The sequence below is a fragment of the Mauremys reevesii genome, linkage group 3 (genome assembly GCF_016161935.1).
Source record: "Mauremys reevesii isolate NIE-2019 linkage group 3, ASM1616193v1, whole genome shotgun sequence".
Lineage (NCBI taxonomy): Eukaryota > Metazoa > Chordata > Testudines > Geoemydidae > Mauremys > Mauremys reevesii.
This window is the reverse complement of record NC_052625.1, coordinates 74,004,337-74,016,631: the sequence shown is the minus strand read 5'-3', so window position 1 is coordinate 74,016,631 and position 12,295 is coordinate 74,004,337. Positions and strand designations below refer to the sequence as shown.

General features: G+C 42.0%; 1 protein-coding gene and 1 long non-coding RNA gene across 5 annotated transcripts in view; one reads left to right on the top strand and one right to left on the bottom strand.

The window, feature by feature from the left end:
- OPN3 (opsin 3) overlaps positions 1-3,590 on the bottom strand; it is a 29,784-nt gene extending 26,194 nt beyond the window's left edge. For all 3 annotated transcript variants that reach the window (XM_039531589.1, XM_039531590.1, XM_039531591.1), the window contains exon 1: positions 3,028-3,590. In XM_039531589.1, the coding sequence (XP_039387523.1) occupies positions 3,028-3,379 (352 nt within the window). In that variant the 5' untranslated portion in view covers positions 3,380-3,590. The remainder of the gene's footprint in view (positions 1-3,027) is intronic.
- A 7-nt stretch (positions 3,591-3,597) lies between these two features.
- On the top strand, positions 3,598-9,246 carry LOC120401501. Of its 2 annotated transcripts, none has more exons than XR_005596486.1 (3): positions 3,598-3,769; positions 4,874-4,949; positions 6,125-9,246. It is a non-coding gene; the product is annotated as an uncharacterized LOC120401501 (long non-coding RNA). The 2 variants fall into 2 exon arrangements; XR_005596487.1 differs by having other exon boundaries at positions 3,766-3,899.
- The last annotated feature ends 3,049 nt before the right edge of the window (positions 9,247-12,295 follow it).

The window sequence follows — 12,295 nt, the reverse complement described above, 5'->3', positions numbered from 1 at the left end:
TGAGCACTAAATTCATGTTTAGACAGATGTCATGGTGGACATGACAAAGTCAGAGTTCCACTTTAGAAGTCACTAACATGCAATGTGTAAGTGAAACTCTTCCTATTCAATAATTTTGGTAGTCTGGAATGCACCTGTTTTTAAAGTGACAGGTATTTGTAACATACAGCCTGGCTATTTTGTTCTTTTTCATGTGTGTCTAGATTATACAGTCTTTCTGCAGTTATTGGGAACAAAATGTATATATAGTATGTGCAAAATTCAGATGAGCTGTATTATAGAGTACCTTGAGATTAAGATAGGTTTTATTTCCATTTAACTATTATGTATATAGTTTTGTTTTTAATGTGGAAGTTGAACAAAATGCATTAAAGTATCAGATTCCATAAGGCAATTCAAGAGGCAATTCAAGGAGGAAGAAAATTCTAGGGGAAAGTAATTATGTGCATCAGTGATTCTGTGGTGTAAACACTGGCCCAGCTTCTAGATGCAGCCTTAAAAGTTTTTCTTAATTTTTGGAACAACTCTGTGTGCGCATGTGGTTGTGTTTTTTGTGTGAATGGGGTGGGAAGGTATTTTTGTATTTTTAAAGCGCAAACTTAGCAGTCATAATTGTATGGATATATTTAAAAAAGACAAGCCATTAACACTTCCAGAAAGGAATTGAAAATTATTTCAGCTGTATATAATAGTGCATTTATCCTGGCAATGTATACGTATGGTTTTAACGTGATATTTTTTGAAGATCATGATCTGATTATAGCTTTTTCACATTGATCTCTACAGTGTATTTTATATTTTGGATATGTATTTAAGTACAAAAATATAAAAACAACAGCTGTTGGAAGTCAGTGCACTATGTGAGAAAAAGGATAGTAAATTGAATGGCATTTTAAAATTGCTTAAGTAAGTGTAATGGTAAACTCTGGATGAGGTCACATGCAAAACAAACACAGTAGATGCATAGAGGTGGGTTTTTTTTTGGTTTTTTTTTAAAGTGTCTGAAATACCTGACTGACATAGATAACATTATGCTAGTAGGGTTCTGTCCTACTATCATGGCAAGCACAAGTGGGTTTACTTTTAAGACCCCGGGAATGTGCTAAGCACCATACAAAACAAGTAAATAGTTCCTGTTCTAGTGAGTTTGCAGTCTAATTGCATCTTGCACCCACAACATCCCTTCATTGCACAAGCATTTCCACTGTTAATAGCTTTAGTGAAACCAGTCATAAGTGATCAGCTAATCCACCACCAAATAGATTGTTTACTAGAGGTGAATTATAGCTGAAGATACAAAAATTATATTGGGAAGTTTGAAAATCTTATAAGGGGTTGCTTATGGGAGGTAGACTAAAGCAGGTGCATATTTTTTGTGCACACACCTACCTATATCTCTGTATTTTATAAGTGTGTCAAAGAATTTGATAGAAAAGAACTTGAAATATGGTTACTGACTACTTCTGTGATTGTTTACAGCAATTGCTATATCTTTTTGCAACATTATTAATCAAAGAAAATTTTTCTTCTTTCCAGCAGCCTGCACTGATAGAATACATCCTGTGTTTTACCAGACTTCCATAAACTGTCTCTAAAAGTTACTTAACATCTTTCATATTTGACTTTAAGTCTTTTTTAAAATGTAAATAGTGGTTTCAGAAACACTTGTCACTACAGAAAATTGTACTTTACAGTGTTCAATAGTTTAGGAATGCTACAACCACCAATAATACTTGTTTCTCATGTGGGTGAAGTGAACATTCAAGATAAGAGCAGCATCAAAAATACACTTTTGTTACTAATGCTTTTTTTTTGGACAAATCAAGAGTACTGGTGTGTCTTCAGAACTGATGCAGAGAGTGGAAAAAACAAAACATGTTCCATGTTTTGGATAACTTCCTGGACAAAGACCTAGCTGACTTCTAAATTTCCTGATATCTTGATGTGGCTCCCATGATATTCAGACTTCTCTGCTGTCTGGCTGGTCAGAGATGCCTCTGGTGTGTCATTAGTTGTAATTTTCCCTTCTCCATAAGGTTTTGTTTTGCCTTACAAATTAGGAATGATGACACACAATATTCAAATAAGTGAAGGATTTTCTTTGAAGATGTTTGTTTTCAAAACAGCTTACTCAGACCCTTTTGCCAGCAGGGAGGGGATGTTGAGGCACACTTGTCTGATTCAGTTCTAGCTCTCCTGATTAATTTTCAAGAGTTTTCTTTCTGATAATAAAAGTTACCAAAAGCAGGTATAGGCTGTAATAACTACTCTACATAAGTAAATTTCCATGCAGAAGGTCCCAATCTTTGAACTTGCTTTTGGTAAATGTTATAATCACTACAAGAAACACACTTTATACTTTCAAGCAGTAGCATCCTACATCTTAAAAGCACAGTAAGCAGAGACTGCAGGTTTTCCCCCATTCCCTTTTCATGGAAACAGTCTTTTTGGCCAGGACTTCACACTAAAACTGCCTTTCTGGACATTATTGATATCTAATAAGGGAAAAAGGTGCTGGAGGAAAAAGGAAATAGTATCAATCAGAGGATGAAATTGGTGGCATACAGTAGTAGAGAGAGAAAATGGCACAGGGTCAGTAGTGATGTGGGGAAAATACATTGATGATGGTTTGAGATGGTCCTTGGGTGTGGTATAGAGACAAGGTTATGCAGAGGGGGGAGCTGGAGCTGGTGGGATGGAGATAAGGTAGAGCATGTTGTAGAAGTAGGGGGTAAGGGGACTGAGATGGGGTAGGGTGGTGGTGGAAGGGGATAAAGCGGTGTGGGTGGAGGTTTGAGTTAGGAAGTGAAATGAGGGAAAAAGATGATTGCAGGTAGGTGGATGGTAGCAGGCTTGTGGGGTGAGGTGGATGGGAATGAGTTGGGGGAATAGGGGGATGAGGTAGGTAGAGAATGGGGGTGAGGTGGGTGGTAATGGGGTGGAGGGCAGGGAGGTGGACGGGGAATGTGGGGTGGAGGGCGGTGGGAGGCAGTGATGGGCGGGCTGGGGGCGTGCGGTCCCCCTTACCGAAGAGGCTGTTGCTGAAGCCGTCCCAGAGGCAGCCGGGCGCGTCCCAGACCCAGCGGCTGCGGAGGCAGGACACGAAGGTGAGGGTCCCCCCGCAGAGCGAGACCAGCAGGTCGCTGAGGCTGATGTTGAGCAGGAAGAGGTTGGTGGGGGTGCGCAGCCGCTGGAAGCGGTAGTACAGCACCAGCACCAGCAGGTTGTTGCACAAGCCCAGGATGCCGATGGTGGCGATGAGCAGCGCCAGGAGCTCGTAGGTGCTGGGGCTGAAGAGGGGCAGGTCCTCCCGCTGCTCCTGCTGCCCCGGGCCGGGCGCCGGGCTGCTGCTGCTGCTGCTGCTGTTCCCGGAGTACATGGCTCCGGGGCTGGCCGCCGGCTCCCCGCTCACAGGCGCAGGCTGCCCACACCCAGCGCGGCCCCGGGTCCAGCAGCAGCTGCTCCCTGCCGGCCCCTCATCCCACCGCCGGCTGCTGCCGGCACCAATGAGAGCGAGAGGAGGAGCTGCCGCCACCCCCCGCCCCGCCGGTTCCTAGTGGCCCCCCAGCGGCGAGCCCCGTTGGCTGCGGGGTCAGACGGGGGAGCGCGGGCTGCGTGCCGGGTGTGGCGGGGTGTGCTCGGGCCGGGGCAGCGGGGCTCCCTTAGCTGTAGGCACGCACAGGCCGAGGCCCCACCGGCGCGCTGCCGCCCAGACCCAGCTCCCCATTAAAACGCGGCAAAACCCGGCCTTCTGAGAGGGTTTTTAAAGGTACTCAGCGCGGATGCTAACGCTTCTCGCTTGCCGGTCCTGCAAGCACCTCCCACCTGCCCAGCTTCAGGCTTCACTTCACTGGGACTGGCCAGGGTGCACGCAGGAGCGGGAGCTGTTTTCTAGCTGGGTCAGTGTGTCCAGTTCTCTTTGTGCCTCCCGTTAACTGCTTGGAGAGAAATTCCTTCTGTCTGCTGGGGGCAGAGAAATGCTTTGTGCCAGTGGCCCCGCCCTTGCCTTTGAAAATCTAGGGAGCACCTCATTGTATTTAATTGTCGTTAGAAGTGCAGACAAAAGGAAGCAATTGTTTAAGCAGTATAGATGCCAGTTATGTCCTATCATAATGGAGGAAAGAAATGAGACAGAGAAAAGGAACCTCACAAATAATGTAGTGTGTAGGTATAATTCTGGGCTTTAGGAGGTAATGCAGGGTCTCATTGGCATACATCTGGTAACTCTGTTAGGCCCTGATCCTGTAAAGTGTTTAGGATTTTGCACTGTGAGTAGTTTGGTTGAAGTCAATAGGACTACTCAGTGCATAAAGCCAAAATGTGTAAGTCTTTGCCAGTTCTGGGCTTTGTGTAGTACCTTGGTATGTCTATTTGAGTCTTCTGTAGAACTCATACTCATCCATTTAGTCTTCATATTATAGATGTGGTATATCTGTCTAACTGGGTGCTTTATAATGGCACTGTGTTATCTGAAAGCCGCTTCCTCTCCTCATTCCTATTGATAGTATTTTATAAGAGATTTCTGCTTTTGTAGGATTTATTTAAAAAAAAATAAAGGTAGTAACTGAAATTTCCTTTGTGAATAATCAGCTTGAGGGAACATCTGTCTAAATAAATGAGATTGGGTAGGTGAATTTCACTTTCATTATATTATCCTGCCTTTCAATTTTCCAGTGTCACAAGCAAGAGTCCAGTTTGGTCACCCCATATGTCACCCAGCTCCCTACAAAATGTCAGATTTATTGTTTTGCATGTACAAACATTGGGGCTGATTTGTACTCCATCATGCAAAATTTCCATTGGGGGAAGTAATGTGGGATTAAGCATGTTTTCTCTGTTATACAGTTCACAATTTTTTTTCTGTCAATTTTAGAGCGGCAAACAGAGAAAATAGTAGGTGTGTGCTGTATAGAGGTAAATTGGGCTGAGCCAGTCTGCCTTTCTCCAGGGTATGATTTCAAACTCATTTCTTTAACGGGGTTCTGATTCATAACTCATTTGTGGAATAGCCCTGGCTGCATGTCCTGGGAAGCAAGCCACACCTGGATTATTTTTCCATTTAAATATATGCAGCCTTATTACTGAGGGGGATAGGCTGAGAACTTGGTTCTTCAATGGACTGGCCATATTTATAAATGACATTGTGTTTGTGGTGGTGGTTGCCTTGAAATACATACAAAATAATAATGAGGATTCTTGGTTTGTCATGGCAAATTATATGGAGCAGAAAAAGCAATCATTTTAATAGTATACAGTGCTAAGATTCACAGGTTACATCATTTTAATTAAAAAAGCCTACAATTTGCAAACAAAAAGTGTTCAAAGCCCATTAAATAACATTTAGCCATTAGCTGAAAACAATTTAAAATATCTATACCAGTCCCTGCTAGTTCAGGCCCCACCTTCAGCTCTGCTTTCCTGATTCAGCCTTGGCAAAGGCAGCAGCAGCAGCAGCTGCCTTTTTAATATCAGCTATAAACATGTGCCATGATTTTTTCCTAAAAGCAGGATTCATGATCTTTCTGCTCCTCCAGTAATGGACAACTAGCCCTAATTATGAATTGTCTTGTTCCCTTTTAAACTCTGGACTTTGTGCAGGGTGTAACTTGTCAGCTTTGAAAATTCTGAGTTTAAGTTACCACAGAGCATGTGTAAAAATACGACAGTATGAAATCATGGGATCCATGGGTCTTGTGATGGCCATGTTGAAAATGCAGCCTTAATAATGGTACAAATGTTGGTGTAGCTAGTATAGAACAGATGTAAGTCAGAGAGCAAAACAGTCTATGTAATGCTGGGCACTGTCTAAGTGCTGGATTCCGGGATGCACTTAGGGGTTTCTTATCCCACTGAACAGGTTTTTATTATCAAACACCTGGGAATGAGCAACAGGAAGCTCCCTGGGGAGGCCTTCTGGATTTCCAGAAAATAGAGAGAGCAAGAAAACTAATAAGTGGAATTGGACAAAGATCACATCTCAACGCACATAATTTTGCAATTCTTGCAAAATGAAATAGATCCACAGATATGCAGCTGGTCTAATGTTTGACCTGATAATGCCTAAATTATTAATCTTGTCAAACAGGGAATATTTTGTAACTGTTCTATAATGCTTCTTCTGTAGGTCTCCATGTCATTTACAATGGAATGAAGTTATCGTCATTATCTTCATTTTGCAGATGGGGAAGACTGGGGCACAAGGAAGAGAAGTGACTTCCCCTGGTGTTACAGCGTATCTGAGAACAGAACACACACTCCTAACTCTCAGTCCAATGCCGTATTTACTAGAGCATATAAAGCCTCACCAGAAAGCAGATCCAATGCAATTACAATACGGATAATCTCATTAACTCTTTAGCCAATCCCATTCTCAAACTTTCAGGCTGTTGTAAAGCTACAGGAAATATATTTTAGAAGAGATACATCCATCTTCATTACACTGCTCTCTTTCCTATTAATTTATTTGTTGGCCAAACCCTGCTTGTCTTACTTGTGAGCAAGTAAATGGGAATACAGCGGAAAGACTTCACCCTGAATGTTATAGTTGCAGGAAGGGAGAAACCACAACCCATTATTGGGAGCTCCGGAAATGAATTGGTGTGTAGTGTTATTGCAATGATTATTAATTGAATTCCACTGAAAACAGCTAGGGATTACAACATCCTGAATGTGAACTCAGAGGACAAAGACGTGCACAGTTGAGCTTTTAGTCAGATGGAAACAGTTGAAGATGAGATGCAAGCTCTCTGAGCCTCAATTATAAACAGGGTCCCTGAAAATCACCAGTGTTTCATGGATCATTTCTGCAGGAGCATTTTTATAGATTTGTTGTCAGTTATGCATCACTCGTATGTGTTGGCAGAAACCACTGACTATAAATTTTCAGAAAACTCAACATCTTATGTGCATGTAAAGAAAGTTAGAGTTCCAGCCAACTAGCACATAAGCAACATTTAATGATTGTAATGTCAGCAGGTGATTTGAAATTTCATTAAACCCACTCCCCTTTTAATATTCCTGGTGGTTTGAAATATGTTTTGGAATCTCAAAGTGCTGCATGTTTGGTTCTGCAGCTGAGGAAGCTGAGGTTGCAACAGTGAAGTTACTGTATGACCTTTGGCATGCTGGGAAATATAAGCCAAGACTCCTGACTCCCAGCTCTCTACTTTAGAAACAAAGCAATAATGGTAATCCCTAAAACTGAATGGAGGCTGGGAGAGGAAGAGAGGCATGTTTTAAAACAGACCTCCCCATTTGTTCATTCTCCTGCATACTGCTTTCTGTCTTCCTCACCCTCTTCCCTTCCATTTCTCCTTCCCCTTCATTTTCTTCCCAACAGTCTTCTAGTTTTGCAGACTCTCACATGTCCTATCTCCCCGTTTCAGAAACACTGGATAAGCCAGCAGTGAGAAGAGACACAGTTAAGAGATTGCTGTCAGTGTTTCGTACATTCCATTTCAGGAATCAGACAAAGCTCATTTCTGAAGCCTGCTCTGAATTCTGAAAATCCAGGGGACTCTGGTTATAACAAAGTAGTCATAGCATTCTGTGCAGCCGGCCCACAGTACTCTTTAAAAATGATTACCCTGTCTTCAGCTTCTTAACTAGGATTGTTACAGCTGTCTCTTAGCATTTGTTTTCTTCCTTGTTCTTTTAGCCATTCTTTAGCCTGAAAGGCAGATGAAAGCCCAGTGATTATTCACCGTTTCTATATATAGCTACAACATATATCAATAGAGCAAGGGAGAAACTTAAGGACAAGGGAAACTTTTTGTCTATTCACTACCACTGGGAAGTAAAACAATGTTTTTAAGCAGCTATATACATGTTGCTAATGCATACCATTAATGTACATTTTTATAAGTAAAAGGTACAATTTCAGGGCTTGCTCCTGCATAACTGTAATCCCTAATCATGTAAACAAGTCCCATTTTAAGGGTTTGCAGAATCAGGTCTTAATTTTTAAATAATAATCTGTGTAAAGTGGGCACATTTAAAGAGCATTCAGCAGTCAGGATATGCAAAACTAGAAATCCAAAATACTCACGGTAATGACAAGGCTGAGAAAAGAATTTGGAGCCAGCCCTATTCACTTAAATGACCACATCCTTGCACAGCTGAAAGGGGCTTCTGGACCCCTATGTTCAGGGTGCGTAGGTGAAGATAGCTCCTCCCCCGAACGTTGGTTTGGTAAAAAACAATCCAGTGAGGTATGGCCTAGATGTTGTTGCCTTGGTATTCTAAATTTCAGTTTCGATAGAAATTATTTATTTTTAAAGGAATAAAGTTCCCTATCCATTTTTTCAACCCCACCACTACAGCTTCTTGCTAAAGTGACAACTAGGAAATCAAAATGATTAGAAATGGACTCATCAATCTTCATTGCCCAAACAGAGTGAAATGCACAGTAGAAAGTAACAGCATAAATAGTGCATAAGAAACAAGATTTTTTTTTAAATTGTCCTTTAATAATTTAAGGCATCATTAGTGGCACAGGGAAGAAAATGCATTTAAAGAACAAGGAGCCCAATATTGCTGCCATAAACATACACATTGAAATCAATGGGCAGGAAAGTGAGCCCATGTGAATTTTAACTTGATAGTGTCCCCTTAGGGTTAGTGTAAAACCTTTAAGTTTGCATTTCCTAACTCTGAGTGTTTTCAAATGGTGTAGAATCTCACAGTAATGATGGAGAATCCCATTGAGAGCAATTGATTTTTGCAAATAACCCAGACCCTAATTCTGCAGTTGCATTCTTTGGGGCAAACCTTTGTACATGTACCAAGAGCCATTGACTTCTGTCCTATCCCCAAAAGACACCAGATGTGACTAAATATTGAGAAGCTAAGAAGATGGTTGTCTGGAAGCTCAAAGGCAGAGGTTCCTAAAATGACATTAACTCTGCCATATTCCACATCTTGTGTATTTTATTTATTCGTTTCACAGTACAAAAAAGGGAGACAGATAAAAAATACTCTGCAATGTGGCCAAGTTAACATTACTGCCTTCTCAGTGTTACAGTGCTCAGACTATCAAGTTGTATGCAAACTTAGGCTATGGAACAACATATTCTTGTTTGTCTCCCCATTTCCTTCCCTTCTATTGCTTGTTCCACTTAATCATTATGTCTTGCCTTGAATTGGACTATAAACTTCTCAGAGCTTAGGCCCTGTATCTTCCTACGTATTCGTACGGCACCTAGCACAATGGGGTCCCATCTGGGGCTTCTGAGCACTACCATAATGCTATATAGAGCTATATCTTACACAATAAATCCCTTCTGTGGCAGAAGGCAAGAGAATAACAAAGCTTAACTCTTTTATAGATAACTTGTCGTCCAAGGCTGTTCAAGTTCTTTACAAAGACGTGTAACATTTTGCGTATATTACAAATGGGGAAACAAAGGCTCAGCCCAAGGCCACACATGAGTCAGTGGCAGGACTGGAAACATAACTCGGGAGTCATGAAGTCTTAATGGAAAGCAATATACAGGGTGCACAATCCTAAAAGCTACTATAATTCAGGTACAACAGACAAGAATTCCAATGAAAAAGGGAGAGCCCAGTTGTTCTCTGGTGTCATTCCTGCCCAGAGAACTGTGTGCAATAGAATCACGGGTACAGTAAGCCAGAATTGTGCCACAGCATCACAGCTGGAGAACTATTGATGGGAATAGCGGGTAGGTTTCCTGGATCACTTCTTACCTCTTGCAGGTGCTGATGTTATCTGTTCTGCCCAGTGCCAAACACTCTCCTTTCTTACATTTAACCCCCACTTCTATTTTCCATTGGCAAAGCCATCTCTAGCAATGATATTGCTCAAGTAGAGATAGCACAAGTCAATGTCAGTAAGCTTCCGAAGTCCTTTGAGGGTTCAGGTGGGTGCTAAACTACCAAAACTATTCAATACAACTGTCCATCTTAAATATGTGATGCAGTCAACAAGTTCTGTTGATGACAAAACCAAAAGGGACAGGCTTGTGTAGAACATTCAGAGGAAATGTACAGGAAGGGGTTACAATAGTCAAATGATTTTTTAAAAAGTGATAGGTGACCCTCCGTGTATTTTGAGATATGTAAACTATGAAGTTGTTAACATCTACCCTTAGTAAAATCACTAGCATTTGTAGCCCATCAGTTTGACTGAGATTACTATGTGGTTTTAAAGTTATGGCAAGAATGGGCATTCAGATATGGTGCGATTCTGCAAAGTAATAAGTGCCTTTCAGCTTGCAGAGTATTCAGGTTGCTCAGCACCTCACAGAATCAGACCTCTGACTACTAAGATTGAGAGGAACGCAATGTGATCATGGCAAGCCTGGATGCAATGTGACAGTTTACAAAGTCAGGGACTAATCCTGCTCTCCCATGTAGTTCTGCTGATTTCAGTGAAACTGCTCATGTGAGTAAAATGAGCAGGACTGGGTCCTCAACATATTCTTTCCAATTTACCAGTTGGCTCATGCATAAGGGTGTTACCTCCATGAAATTCTGTAGTCACTTGCTTGACATTAAATTGTTTCCTTCATTGTAAGATTCAAAACTGCCACCAGGCTGATTTTTGCAAAGTTTTTTTTCCCCAAGTTAATTTAATGTTCCAGATTTATAACATTGGGGACTGAAATCTGTTATAGCCTGCAGCCATAGAACAGGTAGCAACAGAATGAACTTTGCTGCACTGTTAATCATTGTACCTCAACCCTGACCTGGAAAGACCACTTCGATGGGGCAGTGTCCATGCACATCAATCCCAGTAAAATAAGCCAGTTAGCCTGAATAAATAATGGAAAAGCAATGGAAAAGATGATACAGGATTAAACTGATAAAGAATCAAAGGAGAGGAATATAGTTAATACCAGTCAGCATGGTTTTATAAAAAATAGGTTTTGTCAAACAAACCTGATTTCATTCTTTGAGATTGCATGTTTGGTTGATAAAAAGTAATTATGTCAGTGACTTAGACTTTTGAAAGCTGTTTGATTTAATATTACATAACATTCTGACTAAAAATTAACACTATACAGTATTGGTAGAACACATGTTAAATGGATTAGGAACTCAAGTATCAGAGGGGTAGCCGTGTTAGTCTGGATCTGTAAAAGCAGCAAAGAGTCTTGTGGCACCTTATAGACTAACAGACGTTTTGGAGCATGAGCTTTTGTGTGTGACTACCCACTTCGTCGGATGCATGAGTCGGATTAGGAACTGACTACTGACAGATCTGAAAGTACTTGTCATTGGGGAAAAGAAATATCACTAAATGGGAGTGTTTCTGGTGGGGTTCCATAGGAACTGGTACTACACCCAATGCAATTCAGCATTTTCAACAGTGATCTGGAATTAAACATAAAATCACTGGTACTAAAATTTGAAGATAACACAAAGACTGGCATAATGGTAAGTAATGGTGAGGCCAAGGGCAGTCATACATAGTGTCCTGGATTGCTCTGCAAACACACATTCAAACAAAATGCATTTTAATACAGCCAAACACAAAGTTATTAATCTAGGAACAAGGAATGTAGGGCATACCTACAGAATGGGGGTGTGTAACCTGGAAAGCACTGACTCTGAAAAGGATCTGGGGCGTCAAGCAACTCAGCATAAGCTCCCAGTGTGATCAGGGGCGGCTCCAGGCCCCAGCACGCCAAGCGCGTGCTTGGGGCGGCATGCCGTGGGGGGTGCTCTGCCGGTCGCCGGGAGGGCGGCAGGCGGCTCCGGTGGACCTCCCGCAGGCGTGCCTGTGGAGGGTCCGCTTGTCCCGCGGGTTTGGTAGAGCATCCGCAGGCACGCCTGCGGGATGTCCAGCGGAGCCGCGGGACTGGCGACTGGCAGAGCGCCCCCTGCGGCGTGCCGCCGTGTTTGGGGAGGAGAAATGGCTAGAGCCGCCCCTGAGTGTGATATTGTGGGGGACAGGGGAAGGGTTAATGTGGATCCTTGGGATGTACCAACAGGGAAGTAGTGAATGGGAGTAGGAAGATGTTTTTTACTTCTATCTGTGGCATTGGTGAGACTGATAATAGAATACTGCATACAATTCTGGTGTCCACATTTTAAAAAACATGGAAAATTTGGAGAGGGTGAAGAAAAAGCCACAAGTTATTCAAGGACTAGAGAAAATGCCTTACAGTAAGAGCCTTACCTCAATCTGTTTTGATTCAATCTAAAAAAGATTGAGGGGTGACTTGGTTAGTATCTATGCTCCTTCATGGGAAGACAATACTGGGTTCTAAAGGGTTCTTTAAAATAGAGGCAAAAGGTTTAACACCAACCAGTGGAAGCTGAATCCAGACAA